This window comes from Sphaeramia orbicularis, chromosome 9 (genome assembly GCF_902148855.1).
Source record: "Sphaeramia orbicularis chromosome 9, fSphaOr1.1, whole genome shotgun sequence".
Classification (NCBI taxonomy): domain Eukaryota; kingdom Metazoa; phylum Chordata; class Actinopteri; order Kurtiformes; family Apogonidae; genus Sphaeramia; species Sphaeramia orbicularis.
This window is the reverse complement of record NC_043965.1, coordinates 53,880,138-53,902,447: the sequence shown is the minus strand read 5'-3', so window position 1 is coordinate 53,902,447 and position 22,310 is coordinate 53,880,138. Positions and strand designations below refer to the sequence as shown.

General features: G+C 40.8%; 1 protein-coding gene across 3 annotated transcripts in view; it reads left to right on the top strand.

The window, feature by feature from the left end:
• Positions 1-22,310, top strand: part of dapk1 (death-associated protein kinase 1) — a 132,499-nt gene that overhangs the window by 80,556 nt on the left and 29,633 nt on the right. For all 3 annotated transcript variants that reach the window (XM_030143256.1, XM_030143254.1, XM_030143255.1), the window contains exons 11-17: positions 1,324-1,416; positions 3,972-4,091; positions 9,920-10,018; positions 14,943-15,041; positions 17,851-17,949; positions 18,035-18,232; positions 18,465-18,662. In XM_030143256.1, coding sequence (XP_029999116.1) covers positions 1,324-1,416; positions 3,972-4,091; positions 9,920-10,018; positions 14,943-15,041; positions 17,851-17,949; positions 18,035-18,232; positions 18,465-18,662 — 906 coding nt within the window. The remainder of the gene's footprint in view (positions 1-1,323; positions 1,417-3,971; positions 4,092-9,919; positions 10,019-14,942; positions 15,042-17,850; positions 17,950-18,034; positions 18,233-18,464; positions 18,663-22,310) is intronic.

Here is a 22,310-nt window from a genome sequence, read left to right as displayed (position 1 = left end):
CAATGTCTCAATTCTCTGTATGTCCTTTTCATCTGGTGAATTGACAAAATTAAAATCTTTGAATCTTTAAAATCTGTCCATATTCCTTGAATCTTTTCTTGAATTTTTTGTATGTTTATGATTCCTTGAATCAGCACCATAAGAGCTGAAATGTCCAAACCCCTATCTAATTTTCTTTGAGGAACATTGTTTTAAACATTCCCATCATTTTCTCACACATTTTTTGACCAACTGGAGACTCTTCTTCGTCACTCATCTTGGCTTCTAAAGGTCTACACCTTTGGTGGATGATGTTTTTGGACCACATCGTGATTCCCATCATCTGTTTGTATCAGTTGTTTCAAGTCATATTGGTATTTCATTATTGTAACTCATTGTTAATCCTAAATTGTTTCAGCCAAAATGTGAGGAATGAGTGCATATTTATAAATGCAATGAAGCTAAAAAGACAAAACAAGTTTTCATACTGTCTACACTGAAAGTACTTGTCAAAGAACACTTTTATATCACAGCTGCCTTTTTATATTTTCATTTCCCATACTGTTCTAATTATCCACTATTTTGGGTTGTAATAATGAGCTGGTAAAACCTGAAAGCCAGTTAGTACAAATCCTCCCTGCCCCTCCCCCTTCCTCCAAAAACATTTGACTCTGGAAGCGCAATATGCATATCATAAATAAATGAATCTGACTCACTGAACATTTTACACAAAATCCTTGATGAGTAAATGTGGAACTCAGCATCAACCTAATTGACAGAAATCCTGTAGGTCTGTGTCTATTTCATTCACAATGTTGGGCAGGTCCATTCTGACATGTCATGCATTACATATCATTATTTACCCTGCTAAAAAATGTAATGGATTACCCCCTAGCCAAGTAATGTGACTGAGTACATTTGGTGAGACTCAAAAATGCCTACTCTGTGGACTCTGGACCAAAGCTCCAAAGGCTCAGCCCCGTTTAGGCTTCTGTCTGTAGCAGTGTCCAATCAGGAAACTAAAGGTCTCAAAGCTCTGGAGTGAACTGCAAGTCTCTTCTTAAAAACATCCTTTTACCTGATGGCATATCCTGGTTTTATCAGAGTTGCTTGTTTACCTTACTGTTTTCTTTGATAACCTTTTATTCAAATCCTTTGTGTATTTCATCACTTTGTACTGTCATGTTCTTTGTGATGCACTTTGTACATTTAGTTTTTCTTTTCTGTAACTGTCACTGATTAGTTACAGGATGTTTCTTTGATAGCGTAATTACATATTACCATGACACATAAGTAATTACTCCCCATTGCTCATTCACGTGCTGCCTTTTTTGTCTTTTCTAGCAATCCGTCCGACTTATCTCCTTATGCAACCGCCTGTCCCGCTCCTTTCTGTCCAGAAGCAACATCAGTGTGGCACGGAGTGATGACACGCTGGTAAGACACACAGCTGTGCCGGTTGAACTGGCAAAGTATTTGACACAAAAGACTGTCAAATGTCTAAAGTCATGCACTTGGTTAAAGCATTGTGATCCCCATGTCCTGTTCCAGCGTTCAAGTAGAGAAGTAGAAGTCACTGATAGGACTACTTAATAAGTGCCAAATAGCTTTTAGTGCATTTTCTTATTAGGAGCACAAGCTCTCAGTTACAGCTCTGGTATTCGAAGCTCGACAATCTCTTTGACAATCTGTGTAATCGATCTGTTCCTCATTTCCTCATGAGTCGCAGGTCAGGAGTTTGTAGAACTGTAGGAATGTAACATTCAGTCGATGTTGTAGGGATGTGCTGCTGGTGTCTTGAATCATCCTGTTCATTTGTTTGACCACATAAACTGAGGTAGAACGAGGCCTTTGTGTCATTGTCTAATTCGTTGATACTGATCAGACAGAGACACTAAAGCCGAGCAGCCACCGCAGTGAGCTTAATCATTTACAAAGCATTACTGAGGCCAGAGTCGTTTCCTCATCGCTGCATTACAGAGACACTTCCTCATGTCGCAGGTTAACTACCAGGTATGTGAAGACATGGAAAATATGCTGCTCCCTCTGTAGTCCAGAAAGAGAAAGACAGCAGAAATTCAAGTCGAGTTTACTACTACAGGTTTCTCAATAGATCAGGGTCTTTATTGGCAGAGCAGGTTCAGGGTTAAGTTGAAGGACTTGTGAGGTGGTTTTCAGTGAATGTTTAACTAAAATGCTCTGCCTCAAAAGGTGAAAACTCAACACATTAGAGACAGGGTGGAGTCAGACCTGGGACTCTGGAAACCTGACAAAACAAGTTCTTTTGCTGTTGTCCTCATTTGAACCAAAGCTTAAAGATCAGAGGATGTTACACATGTGTATATTGTGCAGACTGAAAGATGCAAATTAGTGGGTTTTGATATTCGGGCATATTAATAAAATATAGTTGAACTTACTTAAAATAGTGTTTAGAGATACAATGAGGTAATAAGTCTGTCTTTTCACAATATTCTAGCTAATATAGTGCTAGTTTTAACTAATACGAAGCTACAGAAAACACGATTGTTGTGACACCACTTGCATGATTTCACCTTAACAATATGAAATCTGTCTTAAACACAATGGGATGCACAAGATGGACTTTTTCAATTCCAATACCTATAAAACCCTATTCCCAGGGCTGATACACAGTTTCAATCATTCATTTATGTAAAGCAACAACAGGCCAGACATTAAATATGTGTACTTTGTAAATCAGAATGTAGTAAATATACATATATGTACATTTACACATGACATCCATGTACATGTGAACATAGAATACAAATACAAAGTACAGGGCTTAAACTAAGATGATCTTTAAGAAGATCATTTACTGTATAAGTCTGAGGTACTACTTAACAGCTTGAGCATTTCATGTTCTGTGGCGTTATATTTCTAACTCCTCTACAGACAAATATGATACTTTTTGCATGTAAAATAACTTAAGAACTACAAAGAAAAAAATATTTAATCCAACTGTAGTCATACACAATCTGCTTTTCTAGACCGTATTCCCAAAACAAAATAATTGTGGATCTTAGTTAGACCAGGAATTTTTGTAGTGCATTAACCACACTGTTCCTGGTCCGGAACAGTGTGAAAACACTAGTTCAGACTTTTGGACCAATCACAGGACATTATGCAAACTTGTTGTCATGAAAAAACAAAAGAAAATAAAAAGGGAAAAGTTGAAAATGAGGTGCACCAACTTGCTGACATCAGATGCATGGCTGAAAGGAGACAGGGCACACGTAGATGTGTATGGAAAGGTGTATTTGCTACCTCCCAAAACTACTTTTCACTACTGTGAAAGTATAACTAGGCAGATGTGTAATCTGCACAATGTCAGTTATTTTGTTCAGATCCTGAGTGAAATCTTGGTCAGTTACAGGACTTTATGAGAGCCCTGAAAACAGGACAATCCTCCAACGACAGAATTCCAGTTTTCCAGGTAAATCTTGGCTGACTGTATTGACAGTGGCAGTCTGTTAGCTGCTCATAGATGTTTGTGTTGGGTTTGTGACTCTCTGAGGAGTTTTGGTCATGGCTTCCCAGCAGGGGGGTTATGTGAAGGAATGTAGCTGGTGGAGTATTCCGCTTGACTGAGCAGGCTTAACATCAGCCTTCAGCTTCCCTCCTCCTCCTCCTCTCCGCTCCTCTGTCCTCCTCACCTCCCTGCCATTCTCCCTCCTCATCTCTCTGTGCACCAGAGCGTTGCCACTGACTCCAGTTCACGCTTATTGGGTCACATGTCACACACAGAAAAGAATGTTTTGCGTCTGAACTGAGAGGAAAGTCTGCAGGGTTTTCCAATGAAAAAATGCTCTTGTTTGTTTCTGTGTGTATTCAAGCCTGAATAAAACAAAAGATGAGAGAGAGACTCACGAGGGCATGTGATAGAAAGAATTCACAAGATTAACACTCAGAGGATTAAATTATCATCCTATGTGGAGCAGAAGAGTAACTGTCTTTCTTTGCCACACTTGTAGGATGAGGAGGACTCATTTGTGATGAAGGCCATCATCCACGCCATAAATGACGATAATGTTCCTGGTCTGCAGCATCTGCTTGGCTCTTTGAACAGTTATGATGTCAACCAGCCCAATAAGGTGACTGATACAATCACATTCACCTATTTTTCAACATTATTGATTCTAATCTTGTATTATTTTTCTGTGCTCCCATTCACGTTGTCCTGGTAAATCTAAACCTTCCACTCTTTGAAGGTGATATTTCTAGTTTAAAAACATTAAACATACATTGTGAAGAAGTACCAGTTTGGGTTTTATGTCAAAGATATCAGTATAATAGAGAAAAACACCTGCCCCTTCTGTATGAATCCATGGGACTGTATTTTTTTTTTTTTTTTTTTTTTTTTGGGGGGGGGGGGGGGGCGGGGGGTATTCTAGTCAATGGTGAGAGACTAGTCATTTTCACCCCTTAAAATCCCCTTGAATTCTGCCATTTTGACATACAGTATGATGTTCAACAATTTGAAAGATAACTTTACAAGTTAAAACTCTTGAACTATCAGACTGAACATATGTAAATATAAAGACTACGTGCCTGAAAGCTGCAGAGGTGACGTCATCATAACAGTCTCTGTACATGAGTCCGGTGATACAGCGGATAGCACTCGTGCCTCACAGCAAGAAGGTCCTGGGTCGATTCCAACACCAGTCGATGGGATTGTTTTCCCCGTGTCTGCGTGGGTTCTCTCTGGGTACTCCAGCTTCCCCCCACCATCCAAAGACATGCACTGATAGGTTAATGTGTTAATCCAAATTGCCCGTAGGTGTGAATGTGAGTGGTTGTTTATCTTTATATATCAGCCCTGTTATGAACTGGTCATATGTCCAGGGTGATCCCCGCCTTCGCGCATAAGTAGCTGGGATAGGCTCCAGTGACCCTAGTTAGGATAACGCAAGTTCAGGAAATGTTAGTTTGTGGTAAAACTCTTGAACTATCAGACTGAAAATATGTAAATATAAAGACTACATGCCTGAAAGTTGCAGAGGTGACTTCATTGTAAAAGTCTCAGAGTCCATATCTCTGCAGCGTCAACATCAACTAATTTGTTGTGATTTTCACTTCCTTTATACTACCATAATACTTTTTCACTTCACTGTCAAAGAATGAGGTAAAATGTGATGTTGGCAGTAGCCATTTTGGTGTTGGTGACATGTATCATGTATAACAAGAGATTTGGTCCATTGTTGAACCCTAAATTTTTCTTTACTATCTTTGCTACAAACTGTGACGTGTAAAATTAACTTTTAAAGTGACGAACCAACAAATGTCTAAATGGTGACATAATTCATAAGGACAGAAGGATCAAAAATAATTTGCCTCTCACCACTGACTACAATTTATATTTTTCCCAAAATTAAGGAAACGGAAGGGATGGGACTTAGGTTCTTGATGCATCTAGAGCATTTAGCATGCTAAGCAGGTAGCACTAAACCACCCTTTCTCCCTCACAGTATTGAAATTGGTGAACACCAACTTCACAGCTTTGTTGTTAAATCTGCCCTCTGTTGGATTTAAAATTGAATTTTTCAGCCTTAGCTTTAGAGCTGATTGCTTTAATTTCATCCCATCCAAGAACATCATGTGCATCATCCTAGTTTGAAAAAGATTATAGTGTCAGTTCTACGTGCTTCTGCATTGCAGGTGAGTTCACTTCACTTCCTTAGCCCCCCTTCAAAATGTACCTGTACAGTACTGTGTAGTGTGTGTGTAGACTTTAACTACATGGCAGCATGTTTTGCCCTGAAGCAGGCATGACTGTCTGAGTTTTGTGATGGAGGTCTCTGGATCATGAGACCACAAAGTGAATTTTGTGAAGTTTATGACTGAACATATTCAGGCTTTAACTGAGCGGTCTTATGAAAAATTGTACATTGAGATCTTTCTGTCTGTCTTGTATTTATCAGATTTGAGACAGAGATGGATGTTGTTCAGTTTTATATCTTGTGAAGTAACAACTTCCCACATTGGTCATCCCAAAAAATTTAACACATCGTAAAGTATCTGGGCACAGATCCATATATTTAGATTTACTGGTTATATTTATTCAGCTTAATGTAAAAGCTGGTTGTTAAAACTTTCCTTTAAATCTGTTGTGGGTAAAAATGACTATGGACCCCACTGTAACATAATTATAAAACACAGTCAATATGGAACCAGTTAGCACTAATGCAAGCTCTGGTCTGAGTGCATTCAGCTAGAGTGCCATAATGTGGTGTATGACATTAAAATGTTACAAAGTGAACCTGTTGGAATCTGTTGAAGTAAAAATAAAAAGTCAGTTTGATCCAGTTGCTTGAAATGGTCCCCAGAGCTAGGTGAATTTTTTACCAGAGCAATGTTTGTTGACTCCCTAGAGGTTATTTTTCCAAACTCTTTAGTGATGGTGGAATTCCAACCATTTAGACATTGTCCATTCTACATGCCCTTTGAAAACTGGTTAAGATGTCGAAGAGTGAACAGACAGACACAATTTGGAGTATCTTTAAACCTACATACTGGAGCTTTCTTTACAGTAAAAGACATTCAATCAAGAAAACCAGTTGAAGAAAACAGAGGAAGATATTATTATTCTGAGCTTAAACAGGCCATGAAGTAGAAGAATCAGGGCTCCCCAAAGAGAAAACCTTAAGAATAGAAACAGGCTGGTTCAAACTTCACGTTCAACTTCAATGGTTCCCACTTGTTTCCATCTTAAAGATATGATAAGGAATGCAAGTTAACACAATGATAAGTAAGTATGAATTAATTTGAGCTTTTTTCAACAATATTTTCATTTTAATTATTAAGAGGAGTGCTATATTATAGCCTTGCCCCAAAGGGCTATGTCCTCATTATTCAGTGTTTCGAAGGAGATGTTGTATGTTGACAGGTGATGGGGGAATGTGATGTTATTAAAGTCAGTCAGGTGAAACGAAAAGAGATCTTAAAAGTATAAACGAATGAGAACAAAGTGTCTTGAAGAGGAAGAGAAACAACGGCAAAAGAAGCAACAAAATACATCCATTATTCCTGTGGTCCATTTAAGCTGATGAACTGTTCTTGGCAAAAGTCCTACACTGCAAAAAAGGGGTGTCTAAAAACAAGATCAAAACACTAAATCTGGGCAAAAAGTACTCAAAACAAGTGAAATTATCTGTCCATGCAGCAAGATAATTTCACTTTATTTAAGACTGTTAAATCTAGTAGAAATAAGCATGTCTAAAGATTTATTTAGAAGGCTTAAAATAAGCATAAAATGCTGGTTATAACATGAGATTACTTAAAAAAGTAACTTTTACAGCCTCAAAATAAGTGAAATATACTAAATATAAGCATAAATAGCAGAAAATGGTGGTTTTAAAATGAGATTACTTAAATTTTTTTCTTTTTACAGCCTCAAAATAGTGAAATTTACTAAATATACACGATTATAGAAAACAAAATAATGAGTATCAGTTTAGAATGACTAAGATCTGTCTTAATCCAAGTTAGTTTTAATCCAAGTTAGTTTATCTTGAAACAAGGCTTGCTTCATCTGAAAACTCAGATTTAAAACCTAAAGCCTGGCCTTATTTCTAGAATATACATCTTGTTTCTACGGAAATCCCAACCACAATGGCTTTTTAGAGCAATCAACATTTATTTAACACTCAACATCATCAGCAGTAAGTCAGGGTTTCTATGCATTCTTACAATCAATCTGTAACGGGTAGTGTACAAGATGGAGGACCCAAATGCAACTCACTCAGAGATGTTCTTTATTATGAGTTCAATGGATTCTGACACAGGACTCTGACATAGACAGGAACATGGACTGGAAACGGACTAGTTAAACTCACTCATACTGACTGGAAACAGATTCCTGCACAGGCGGGGAACAGAACTCGGGGAAACGGAAAGCAGATCTCTTAATCCTATAGACAGATGGGGTTTACCGGTGCAGAGATGAGGAGGCATCTTCAGAATCAGATAGGCCTACAGAAGAATGTTGGATAGTCCCACAAGAAGCAAGAACAATGTGGCAAAGAGTAGCTGAGGCAGAGCTGCTTAAATGCTGGCCAGCTGATAAGGCACACCTGTTAGCAACAGGTGGAGCTAATGCTGCCACTGAGGTGTGGTAAGGTAAGGGAGAAGACAGCAGTTGATGGGCAAAATTAAGCTTTCTGAAGCAATGAACCTTTTCATCACAACTGTATTGAAAAAGGTTCACTACTCATTTGACACATACACCACTGGTTCGAACACTGATTCAGTGGTAGTGGTTCACGATGCACTGCTGATAAATCTGTATGGGTTATTTGATAAGAACATGAACAACATGAATCAAGCTCCACTGAAAATTGGTTTGTTTTTTTGACACATGCTTTGAAGCTTTGGTGTCACAGGTAACATCACTACAGTTGGGAGTTCCAGGTGAAACTGTTTGTGGCTGATGAGGTGTGACGAAGTGAGACTGCACCAAGCAAACTGTGACATAATCGTTACAATAAAGACATTTGAATATCATTTTTTCACAATCCACAAAAGAGAAAAAACAATTTCTCAGCCCTCTCAGTTATGTATCAGCATTTTTCAATGCCAAAAAATGCCACGGACTGTAGGATGAGTGGTGGTTAACACTGTATAATTTATCTCTCACATTGTCATGAGAAACATGCTTAAAGTCAGAGCAGTAATAAACTCTGTGTCTTTCTGATGCTTTTTGTGTGACTTGAATCTAGCAACTTGAGTTTGTTTCTGAATCTTAAAACAAGATTTATTTTGATGAGACTTTGGGGGAGCGATATCCATCCATCCATCCATCCATCCATTTTCTTCCGCTTTATCCGGGGCCGGGTCGCGGGGGCAACAGTCTAAGCAGGGATGCCCAGACTTCCCTCTCCCCAGACACCTCCTCCAGCTCTTCTGGGGGGACCCCGAGGCGTTCCCAGGCCAGCCGAGAGACAGTCTCTCTAACGTGTCCTGGGTCTTCCCTGAGGTCTCCTCCCAGTGGGACATGCCCGGAACACCTCCCCAGGGAGGCGTCCAGGAGCCACCCAATCCACAATGCACCCGGCCCCTACGATTCCCTCGGTGGGTGGTGAGTCCACCGGAGGGCGGGCCCACGTCGCTCCTTCGGGCTGGGCCCGGCCGGACCCCGTGGGCATAGGCCCGACCACCAGGCGCTCGCATTCGAGCCCCAACCCCAGGCCTGGCTCCAGGGTGGGGCCCCGGCTGCGCCATACCGGTCAACGTCACGTTCTTTTGATGTTTTCTTTTCATAGGGGCTTCTGAACTGCTCTTAGTCTGGCCCGTCACCCAGGACCTGTTTGCCTTGGGAGACCCTACCAGGGGCATAAAGCCCCCGACAACATAGCTCCTGGGATCATTCGGGCACTCAAACTCCCCCACCACGATAAGGTGGCAGTTCAAGGCGGAGGGGGAGAGATTTAATATATCTTATTTTAACAGTTATTTACTTAATTTTAAGATTTCTTGCCTATTTGAGACAAAAAAGATAAGGTTGTGTTTGATTTAAGATTATTTTGTAAAACTGAACACTTAAAATAAGAAATTAACTCTTAAATTATCTAACAATTCTAAATCTAAGTTTGTTTTTTATCTTGGTAGGAACCAAATAATTTGCAGTGTACAGCTGTAATCTTCTCCTGTCTATATCTTTTGTTGTTTTCACCTCAGCCAGTGCTGCAAATATAACACCAGGGAAAAATTGATGTAAATACCATCCACCTGATTTTTGATTTTGACTGAAATTTTTTTTTCAACCCTGGAAAACTATACTAATCAGTTTTTTTCCTCCTATTGTTTCTTGTGTAATTACTTGCTGTCAGATTGAGACTTACTGTTTCAACTTTATAACAAAAAGGGCTGATAACACAGCACGTCCACTCAGAAACTGAGATTACAACATGTATTTATGTTTCAGCATGGGACCCCTCCCCTCCTGATCGCAGCAGGCTGTGGCAACATTCAGATCATCGAGGTGTTGATGAGGAAAGGTGCAGAGATCCAGGCCCACGACAAGGTAAAACTCATCAGCGTGTCTTTGACAGCCAGCTGTGGAGTTTAACACACATGGAATTATTTGGCATCAGAGCCACAGTAATGAAGGCTACACAAAGTGACAGACTGTCATTGGGCTTATGGCACAGCCCATTCATACTTTAAATAAATACAGAATGCACATGAACTCATCACATTAAGCTGTGATGCAAAGGTTATTTACATAACAAAGCCCTGTATTGCACATTTTCTAAAAGCTGGACTAGACTGGTGCTTTAGGCAAGGACCAAAAAAAAAAAAAAAAAAAAAGAAAGAAAATTTTTGACCGATTAAAGCTATACCTACCGATGTGGCATTTCTCACAGCACTTACTAAAAGTTTGAACATGAACAACCCGCCTCTCTCCAAAGCCCCACCCCCTTCCCTCTGCCTGAGCTCTGAGGCTCCTCCTCCTCTCTCCTCCTCTCATCTGATGCGCGATGGAAACAGAGGAGGAAGCAGATGCGGAGGTCCGGTCCGTTTTGGCGTGGCCGCGGACCCCTCCCTCAGTAATCAGATGCATCATCCACCTGCCGCGGGCCCGCGGCTCCTGTTCCATCAGTAGACCTGGTCTGTACAGTACTGGGTCAGGGTCTTCACTGCAGTGCCCAGGGGATGGGCGCGTGCACTGTGAACGCGCGGCCTCCGCGAATTTTCCATGGACATTTGAGGTTTCATAGTCCATACAATTGTCATCCTACATCATCTTACACTGTGTGACACCATGTACATGCACCTGTATGAGTCCCACCGTCATAAAAGCTGAGCTTTATGCAGACCTGTTTAGTCCAGCACAGCTGACTTCCGGACTTTGATCTCCATCTTTCATTCATCAGACTCCCGTTTGTGCCCCTCAGTTGTTGTTTCTGTTCATAAATCCGTTTTTTTCCCTTCCACATGTGCATGTCAGTTCTATCCAAACACATCGTAGACAGTAGACTGTGGTCAGTGACAGGAGAAGCAGCGCCAGTGAAGTGTCAGATTCAGAGGGACACATCGGATGTGAGACGGAGATAATGGATCGGATGCTGGACGGCCGTAATGGATGATTGACACAGAGGCTCAGTCAGGATCGGCCAATTATTTTATTCGGACCGACTAAAATGATTGGTCAGACTTTTATCAGAAATATATGAGAATTAAACATTTTTGAGTTTCAAAACCTGGTGGATTTCTTTTACATTTTAGTTTGACACACACTTATTAGGAGCATTTTAAGATGACAAAAGAAAAGTGTAAAAATGCCACATCATACGGTATAGCTTTAACTAAATCACATTTTTACAACTTACAGCTGGGTGGAATAGCATAAATAGACAGAACGTATTGCATACTACATGCATGTGTATTATTGAGAACATACTACTTTCTATAGCTTCATACAGTAGAGCGGGGGTTCCCAAAGAGGGGGATTCGCATGACACCAGCGGGGGGGTTGTGTGATGATTTTCAGAAACCTCTTGATGTGATTCCTGAGGTGGTTATGACTGATTAAGGGCAGTATTGTTGCACCTGTACTTTGAAGGAAGAAAAATGATATTGTGAGTTTCAAAGTGCATAGGAAGTGCCTTTACTTTTATAGAGCAAAGCTTTCATTAATACGGTACAAACAACAGCTGGTCAGCGACATACGGGTAAGGCATTATTGGGCTGACAGGTTTGACTAATTGTGTCACATTAATAAAAAGTAAACATAAAAAGGCCAATAAATGTTGTAAAACAGACACAGTAATGTTACATTACCGAACCCCTGCACATAAAACAGAACACAATGAGTAAAATGTCAAGTACCCACAGTGCAATGCAGTAAATATGCCACAGTATCCAGCATTTCCACTGGTAAAGTTCCTTGCCACCACACCATACATTTGATACAGAAAAACAACACTGTTGCTTTAGACTTATACATACAGTGGATAGAAAAAGTCTACACATCCTTGTTCATATGTCAGGTTTTTGTGATGTAAAATAACGAGACCAAGATAAATCGCTTCAAAACTTTTTCTACCATTAATGAGACCTATAACCTGTACAAGTCAATAGAAAAACAAGCTGAAATCTTTTAAGGGGAAAAATAAAAAACTTACAATAACCTGGTTGCATAAATATACACACCCTTATACTAATACTTTGTCGCAGCACCTTTGGCTTTTATCACAGCACTGTCTTTTTGGGTAGAAGTCTATCAGTGTGACACATCTTGATGTGGCCATATTTGCCCACTCTTCTTTATAAAAATGCTCGAAATCTGTCAGATTGTGAGGACATCTCCTGCGCACAGCCCTCTTCAGATCACCCCACAGATGTCCAATCAGACTCAGGTCTGGACTCTGGTGGGCCATTCCAAAACCTTCATCTTCCTCTGGTGAAGCCATTGTTTGGTTGATTTGGTTGTGTGCTTTGGATCACTGCTGAGCTAAAAGATGTAGTTCTCTTCATCTTTCTAGCAGAAGCCTGAAGGTTTAGGTCCATCACTGACTGGTATTTGGAACTGTTCAGAATTCCCTCCATCTTGACTAAGGCCCCAGTCCCACCTGAAGAAAAACAGCCCCAAAGCATGCTGCTGCCACCATCATGCTCCATTGTAGGTTTGGTGTTCTTTTGATGATGAGCAGTGCTGTGTTTGTGCAAAATATACCTCTTGGAATTATGACCAAAAAATTCAACCTTGGCTCACTGGATCGTAACACATTTACCCACGTGTTCAAATGTGTTTTTGTCAAAATGTAGCCGGGCTTGGGCACTTTTCTTCACAGGATAAGGCTTTGGTCTTGGTCCCCTACCCCATAGCCCAGACATGTCAGATTGTTGTCATATGTCCTACATTGCAAGTATTTGCTAGAAGTTTTTGCATCTCCTTCAGTGTTGCTGTTGGCCTCTTGACAGCCTCCCTGACCAGTTTTCTTCTGGTCTTTTCATCAGTTTTGGAGTGACGTCTAGTTCTCTGTTGTGCCATATTTTCTCCACTTGATGATGACTGTCTTTACTGTGTTCCATGGTATATTAAATGCCTTGGAAATTATTTTCTACCCTTCTCCTGAGTGATACCTTTGAAAAATGAGATCCCACTGATGCTTTGGAAGCTCTCTGTGAACCATGGCTTGGACTGTAAGGTGTGATTGCAAAGATGTCAGGAAAAGCCTATAGAACAGTCCAGCTTTATTTGGGGTTAATCAGAGGCACTTTAAATGGTGGCAGGTGTGTGCTTACTCCCATTTAATTTGAATTTGAATGTGATTGGTTCATTCTCAACACGGCCACACCCCCAGTTATAATAGGGTCTGCACACTTGTGCAACCACATTATCTCAGTTGGTTATTTTTCCTTCCCCTCCCTAAAAGATTTCAGTTTGTTTTTCAGTTGAATTGTGAAATGATTTATCTTTGTCTATTTTTTTTACATCACAAAAACCTGGCATTTTAACAAGGGCGTGCAGACTTTTTATATCCACTGTATGTACCTATATTATAAAAGCCAAATGGCCTCTGTGTGCATGCGTGTGTGTGTGTCTGGGGACTCACACTAAATCCATTCAGAACTGACTGCTGCAGTTTGTCATACATATGTATTTTTGGTCAAGGAACAGACTAGCGAAAATGGCAAGTTGATAGGACCAATATTTGGGGAGATATTAGTAATTTTGGAATACAATAGCCTTACAATCACATTGCTATATCCAGAATGCTTTAGCGGTGACTGTGGGACAAATGCAGTACATTATGCATGAATATACAACAGCATAAAAGAACCACATCTAGTCAATGCGCTAGTAATATATAACAGTTCTACTATTTCCAATAAAAAGCCACACACACTTCTTGCCACTGTACAATTTTTACCCCCATATTTTTTTACCCCCTATGAATTATGCACATGCTCCAAACCGTCAGGCTTGTGCAACTGCATTCTTTTGGATGGAAACATCTGGTAGTAAATCCTGTCATACTGGATTTTTTCCTTTTTGTTTATCATTGACTATAGTAAATTTCACTTTGTATATTCAAAACTACACAGTTAATGGGCTACGTGCTGTACCAAATTTACCCACATAATGCACATGTGCGAGAACACCGGAAATACAAAACTAATACGGGGGTAAAAATTGTATGTGACACTGCACCTTTCTGGGGTAATCAGAAGAACAGCGTGTGAAGGGACTTTTTTCTACACTGAGTAGGCCTACTTATTTAATAAGTAGGACAGAAACCTGCCAACCTGTGCACGCACCTCTGTCTGTCTGTCTGTTCCTCTGTCTGTCTGTGTATCTATCAAGATCTAATGTTAGTTAGCTAATCAGAGGTTAGACAGCTTTTCCCCCCTGTCATTTAAGACTTGTAACTTTTCTCATCAACTTTGTCCTCTTTCTCTGCTCTTTATCCTCACATGTGAAGTGATAGGATGACAAATGAATATGTTTTATTGACACAGAGCAGATTGAACTCAGTAGTGGACCTACAAACAGGAAATGATGTCAGTTTAACAAGTGAATTTTCTGATAATGACTGAATAATTGATGTGACCTAATATCTGAATTTTTATCCTGTAGCATTTTTGGCTGTATCACCAAGCCCGAGTTACCACACCATTAAACAAAAAAAGAAGATTAAAGCTGTAATGCACTATGGGATGTAATGCGTCATGCAGATGTCTGGAGTAGCGTGTTGTGTATTTAATGGGGGTATCTTTTGCATACTGAGAACCAGCCACTGTTTTAGTATGCAGGTTGGTCAGTGGCACACTAGCTTTATAACATTAGTGTAACTGTCAAGTGTGTATGTTGATATATCTTCCATATTGCTCCAGAAATATGCTGTGTATGTATTATCACGTTGGTGCAGACACAAATCCATAAAAGCCTTACTTATGTAGTAAAGGTTAGGACTAAATGATGGAATTTTCTCCTTCAGAGTGGAGCCAATGCTATCTACTATGCAGCAAGACACGGCCATGTGGAGACCCTGAAATTCCTCCATGAAAAGAAATGCCCTCTGGATGTGCAAGATAAGGTATATCAAGTGCCTCTACTGTCACAAACACACACTCATGCAGATACACACACTCTCACTGTGACTCTCCACACTTGGTTATCTCAGCAATTACTCATCCATCAAACCCTTGGAGAGGCATTACTTTGATTTTCCAAAATGCTCACACACTTGTACACAGAAATTCACACATTTCAGACTCACCACAGTTCACACCTGGGGATAAAAACCAGTTACTATGGCATTTTATGAGCTTATTTGCTGTTGCTATGGAAACAGGTCTTGCTGAAGAAGACGGGTAGTGTGTGAGAGTGTATTTTCTTTTGATGCCAATGTAGCTTTAGTCAGAGCCTGATGTAGCAGACAAAATCTCAAAAGACTTCTCATATCTCTTCAATCTTTTTTTCCCATTGGAGCCATCCTCTTCTTTTTGGCCTCTTCCAATGGTTCTAAATTAATCTACACTGTAGGCACTTCTTCAGCTATTATCTTGTTCCCATGCTTAAAATAAGTTTCATCTTACTTTAATACATTAACCTGAAATCACAAGCTGATGAGTCTGTGTAACCGAAGTAGTCATGAGACTTTAACAGCTATAAAGCACTTCTTTCCTCTTTACCTTATTTCATGTATTTCCCATAATTCAATAGCTCTGCACTTTTTTTTCCATCTCAAATTCATTAAAGCATTTCACTTTCCCATAAAACTGAGCCCTGTGTCATGGGTATCCTTTTATATAAGTAGCTTCCTCTCTAATCAGTGCCTCCTCTGACTGGCAGCCATAACGTCAGCTGATGGGTTGATTTTCAACAAGTCTGCTTTCTGTATGTGCAGACGGTCAAATCTGAATGCTTTACTGTACAGAACCAAAATATTAGTTTTGTTTCCGCGCATGTGATTAGCTTTCCAGTCATGGGAAACACATGGAAGAAGTAATATTTCTATTGAAGTCTGTTGTCCTGGAAAAAGTAATTTCAGTGTTTCCTCATTTGCTTTTAGCTGGGTATGTGCTATAACACTCTCCATCAGAAATAGATACAGATAACAGCGCTGCCTAAAAGAGTTATGTCCAGGATTATATTAACATTCAAATGGAAGTTTACAAAAGGAGTAGTTTGAAAAGGCTGCTCTCAATTACGTTATGGTTGTGCAACTTGATAACTGTAAAGTACATTATATCAATAGTTTTTATAGGTTTACACTGCCCTCAGTAAGTAACTCAGATCCTTCCATTGGATGATTACTGATTAATATGTTTCAGCTGACACAAGGTCTTTAACCCTTTAACTAATGCAATGAGTAGCTTCTCATTTCATAAACAACTAGAAGCACTCGGAGACCTCCGCCAAGGCTGATCAGTGGCCCCCCCCCCGTGGGCCCCCCCCACCCCCGATCACCACCAAAATTTAATCATTTCTTCCTTATCCCATTTCCAACAAACCCTGAAAATTTCATCCAAATCTGTCCATAACTTTTTGAGTTATGTTGCACACTAACAGACAGACAAACAGACAGACAGACAAACAAACAAACAAACCCTGGCTAAAACATAACCTCCTTGGCGGAGGTAAACATCAGTTTGATAGAGAGCATAAAGACTGGACAATACCAGGATTCATCAAGCTCAAATTGTGAAAGAGTGGTTCAGGAGCAGGAGACATTACTTTTGCACATGGATTGGACACCACCAATCCAGACCTGAACCACAGATTCCAAACTTGAACCACAGAGTCCGGACCTGAACCCCAATGAGAATCTTTGGGATGGGATAGAGAGGATTTTACTCAGCGATGTGACTCTCCATCATCAATACAAGATGTGGGACAAATATTAATGCAAGTCTGAAATGCAAGGTAAACATGGATAAAAATGGTTTCATTAAAGAAATATAGAATCATATCTACAATGTGCAGCCACCTAACGAAGAGAAAAAGGAATACAACCACATATGTAAAACTGAAATGGGAAAGAGAACTAGGTGTGAATATTTCAGAAAATATTTGGCAAACACAGCAGACATCTACATCATCACAGATTTGGAGATTATATTGTTGGAAGAACTTGATTAGATTCTTTGTCACACCCAGGATTAGAAATTAACACACATCAGTACCACAGCCATGTTGGAGAAAATGTGGAGATATGAATGTAGACCATTCTCATGTATTTTAATTTTGTCCTAAAATCAGATATTTTTAGAAGAAGGTTCACCAGGTAATTACTAAAATTCTGGGCTATAATATATCCAAGTCAAGTGCACTGTAACTGGGCAATATGTCAGGCAATGTTGTATTAAAAGAGGACAGATATTTACTGAAAATGTTGTTAGCAGCCTGCAAGAAAACAATCACAAGAAAATGGTACAAAGCAGATCCGCCAACACAGCATGACTGGCAAAAAATTGTGAGTGAGATATATGTAATGGAACTGTTGACCATAAGATAAGGACTCAAGTAGAACAATGTCGAGAAAAGTGGGAGAAATGGTCTGTTCATACAGCAATTCTCAGTACTTTACAAAAATGAAAAAGAGACAAATCAAAAACACATAATTAAAACATAAACAACTAGAAAAGCACTCGGAAAGCGCAGACCTTCGCCAAGGCAGATCAGTGCCCCCCCCCCCCCGATCACCACCAAAATTTCTTTGTAAATCGAATAATGAACCAGAAGCTTGAACTTGTGCCATTTCTATTCAGCCCTCCGGCCCTCCTTCTTCTATGCCTTGACCGAGCCATCATTCCTCCATGGCGCCTTCTGCCTATTTCTAAGTAAAATTTATTTTTGAGCTGACAGCTGATATTGTGTTAATTATTTGTTGTCTCCAACAGTCTGGGGAGACCGCTCTACATGTGGCTTCTCGCTATGGAAACGTGGACGTGGTTAGCTACCTGTGCAGCATCCAGGCCAACCCAGACCTCTCAGATAGGGTAAGCACACATGTAAGTAACACAGATAGCTTTCTGTTGACAACAAGACCACCAGGTTTAATATGTTTGTGGTTTGTGTGTTCAGGAGCAGGAGATCCCGCTCCATTGTGCTGCCTGGCATGGCTATTCTGCAGTGGCTCGAGCTCTGTGCCAGGCAGGCTGCCACGTAGACGCAAAGAACCGTGAGGGAGAGAGTCCATTGCTGACGGCTTCTGCCAGAGGCTTTGTGGACATTGTGGAATGTCTGGTGGAACACAGAGCGGACCTGGAAGCCACGGACAAGGTGAACAGCTCAACTACTCGTAATGCTCTTACAAGTTGTTGGGACTACATGTAACATCTAGTCAAATCTCAATTTTTTCAATAAAATAAAAAGTCTTGTTTTTTCTTACTTAAATACTTGGCCTGGCTTGCTTCAGTCTTTGAACCGTCTTAACACACGTACAAATCCCTGATATTAAAGTAGAGAAAGTCAACGACTTATTCTGTGTGTGTTTGTGATTGTCTGTGTGCAGGATGGCCACACAGCTCTCCACCTGGCTGTAAGGAGGTGTCAGGTCGAGGTTGTTCGCTGTCTCCTTAGACATCACTGCCATATGGACCAGCAGGATCGCCATGGCAACACCCCACTGCACATCGCCTGTAAAGACGGAAACCTGCCCATTGTCAAGGCCCTGTGCAGCGCTAAGGCCAGTCTCGACCTCCCCAACAAGGTTGGTACACCCACTTCTAACTGCAGCCATGTTATTTTACAATTGCTATGGTGATGTTAAATGCTATGTCACAGACAGGTCTAATTATCCAACATTATTGGCTTTCTTCAATATACCATTTTTCCCTCCAAAAGAGTAAAAGCTCTCATGGGACGCTCTCATGTTCTCATATGAGCATAACGTTTTCATGTGTGACTCCTTATGATCGTGTATTCTAGTGGCTCCACAAGAAGTGGTGCATCGTCATGAATTGTTTTGTACACTACTATTTTGATGCTATAAATGCATTGTGTAATTTGGCTATGTTTGATGCTACTTGAACCTGGAGTCTGCACAGTTCAGATACGAGCACTTGGTGCTGGCCTGCACCCTACCTCATTGTTTTCCATCCTTATGTCTGATGCATTCTTGCTGTTTTGTGGATTTGGAGAAGGCTTACGACTGTGTCCCAGAGGCATTGTGGGGGATGCGTTGGGAGTACAGGGTGAATGGTCCTATGTTAGCTGCCATTCAGTCCCTGTACTAAAGGAGTTCAAGTATAGTCCACATAGCTGGCAGTAAGTCGAGCTTGTTCCCGGTGGAGGTTGGACTCTACCAGGGCTGCCTTTTGTCACTGCCTCTGTTCATAACTTTTATGGACAGAATTTCTAGGTGCAGCCAGGTGGTGGAGGGGGTCGAGTTTGGTGGCGGGAGGATCTTGTCGCTGCTTTTTGCGGATGATGTGGTCCTCTTAGCTTCATCAAGCAGCAACCTTCAGCTCTTGTTGGGGCAGTTTACAGCTGATTGTGAAGCAGCTGGGATGAAGATCAGCACCTCCAAGTCTGAGGCCATGATCCTCAGCCTGAAAAGGGTGGAGTGCCCACTCTGAATTTGGGGCGGGGAGTCCTGCCTCAGGTGGAGGAGTTAAAGTCTATCGGGATCTTGTTCGCGAGTGAGGGTAGGATGGAGCAGGAGATTGACAGGTGGATCAGGGCAGCGTCGGCAGTGATGTGGACTAGGGATGCAAATTATTGATTAATTCATTAATCGTTAGTTGGTTGCCCTTATTGATCGATTAACGATTAATTGATAAGCGGCGATTTTCCTGAGGACCTGAATTTCTCTTTCAATACGGTCTATAAGAATAAAAGCTAAATATTGTTTATATACTTCATGAAAAAAAACATGCCTAAATGATTGATTTACTGAACCATTGGATACAGTCAGTGTTTCCTGTGGAATTCATCTGTTGATGTGGTGGTGTGTGATGGGGGGTGCACGTGCGTGCGTTTCGCCGATGGGTGGTTGGGTACACGCGCGTGCATTTCGTTTGGGGGGTACTCGCACGTGCACAGTACAGCCGGGGGATGCGTGCGTGTTGGTTGGTATCCGCGCATGTGCGTGCGTCACTTTCCGTCCTACTTCTAATACTATGGGGGTACGGTGCAGTCCGTGCCCTCGCAGAAGTGAAAGTGAAACTTTTCGCTCACTTGTCTTTTCCACCTCCAGAAGCTTCGAAATTGCTTGACATACCTGTGGCCCGAATCAAGAGCCTGGAGGATGTTTTCAACTTCTGTCTCACTGACCGTGGATGAGACCAACCTCCAGGGAAAACGCTCCAATACCGACCCGACATTTGTGCATGTATTTAGTAGGAGGTGCACCACTCCCACATACAGACGGGCCAGTCTGTGTTTGGCTCCACCATGTCCATAAAGACATTCTAACTCATCAACGCCATGATCCGGTTCAATGACCGGCTATCCCAGCTGTGGCATTGCAGCGCGGACAAACCGGCGCCCTTCCTTCAGACAGGTGTGGACGGGCAGAAAAGGACAATTAACCGACAATTAATAATTTAATCGAGCAAATTCTTATCGACAGTTAATCGTTAGACAATTAATTGTTTACATCCCTAATGCGGACGTTTAACCGGTCCGTTGTGGTAAAGAGGGAACTAAGATGAAAGGAAAAGCTTTCAATTTACTGGTCAATCTATGTTCCCACCCTCACCTATGGTCATGAGCTCTGGGTAATGAGCAAAAGAACGAGGCCGCAAGTACAAGCGGCTGAGTGAGTTTCCTCCGCAGGTGACTGGGCTCAACCTTAGAGATAGGGTGAGGAGCTCGGACATCCGGGTAGAGCCACTGCTTCTCCACGTCGAGAGGAGCCAGTTGAGGTGGTTCAGGCATCTAGTGAGGATGCCTCCTGGATGCCTCCCTGGGGAGGTGTTTTGGGTGTGTCCATCCAGGAGGAGACCTCGGGGTCCCCATGACCCAGACCCGGATAAGCGGAAGAAGACGGTACGGTACATTTTAAATAATGTAAAAATTCACCCCAAGTACAGTTGTCATGACTCTGGGAAATTAGTATAGAAACCAAAATCTGTTTATTTCTGTTGTAAGGTTTGCCATTTAACATGAGTTTCTTTTGGGACTGGTGTACATTTGGAGTCAGCCTCCACTGGACATATAAGGAACTGCCACTTAGCTCAAGCCCAGAGAGCATAAATATAATATAACTATAAAGTGAAATTCATCCTTTTTTTGGCTGACATCCAATTTACCATAACTTTACCACAGAGACTTTGTTGTCTTCTCTCAAAGTTGCTGACACACAAAAAGCAGACCTTCCTCCTTCATTTAGATGATCTTGTTTTTCCATGGAGCTCTCTCTTACCTGATTTATATTTGATTGGAGATCCCATCTTACATTCCCTCTCTGCCAAACATCACTTTTGTGCCTTCGGTAATATTGCATTCTCTTTGACATTTTTCACTTTAATATATTCTATTGGGGGAATACTTTGTCTGCTGTTTTTGCATTTTGCATGGTGTCATTCAGGATGTGATGTGCATCAGGAGCGGACTGGAGATGTTTTGATTTATTTATTATTGTCAGTTTGTGCCTGTTTTTTCAAGGTGGTATTTCACATGTTGCTGACTCTGCCTGGATTTGTATTCAGTGTCATTTTCTCACTCTGTGGAGACAAATACAAGGAGTGGAATTTAAAATGTCTACTTTTCTGTTTACAGCAGAATAGAATATGATGAATGAATTGCATCCTCACCTTGTGACAAATGGCAATTGATTTAAATTTTGTGCTTAAATTTCTGGTTAAATGTTGCAAAAGCACACTCAAGTAAACACACTAGTAAATGTACTGGTTCATCTTCTTCGCTACAGTGACAAAGTATAGAGAACTGAACTTTACTTCATGTTAATATAATTTAGGAATAGACATTTCAAACAAAAACAGTGATTGATAATTGGATGTTGTCAGACAGTGTGTCCAGTCCTCCCATTCTTGCTGGACAGGTGCACAAAGCACTAGAAGCTGTGCTCAACTGTAAAAATATGGTACAATTTATTTTAAAGACAGAACAATAGTTGCTGAAACCAATTGATTAATTTTTTTTAATAATATAACAGTTATTTGAGTATTTGTAACCTGTCTTTAATATAATATCAAAACTATTTAAAACATTGTATCTTAAACTCTAACTGAAAACCAATGTATTTAAAATAATGAACATGAACTTTGTTCTACCATGCAGTTTTCAATGACAGCAATAGAACTTGAAACATTATGGCACCTTTTCCATATGATCCAGTCGCCATTTACTATGTGCTCATCTTGTTTTGTTTTTTTTTAGATCGTTTTCATTT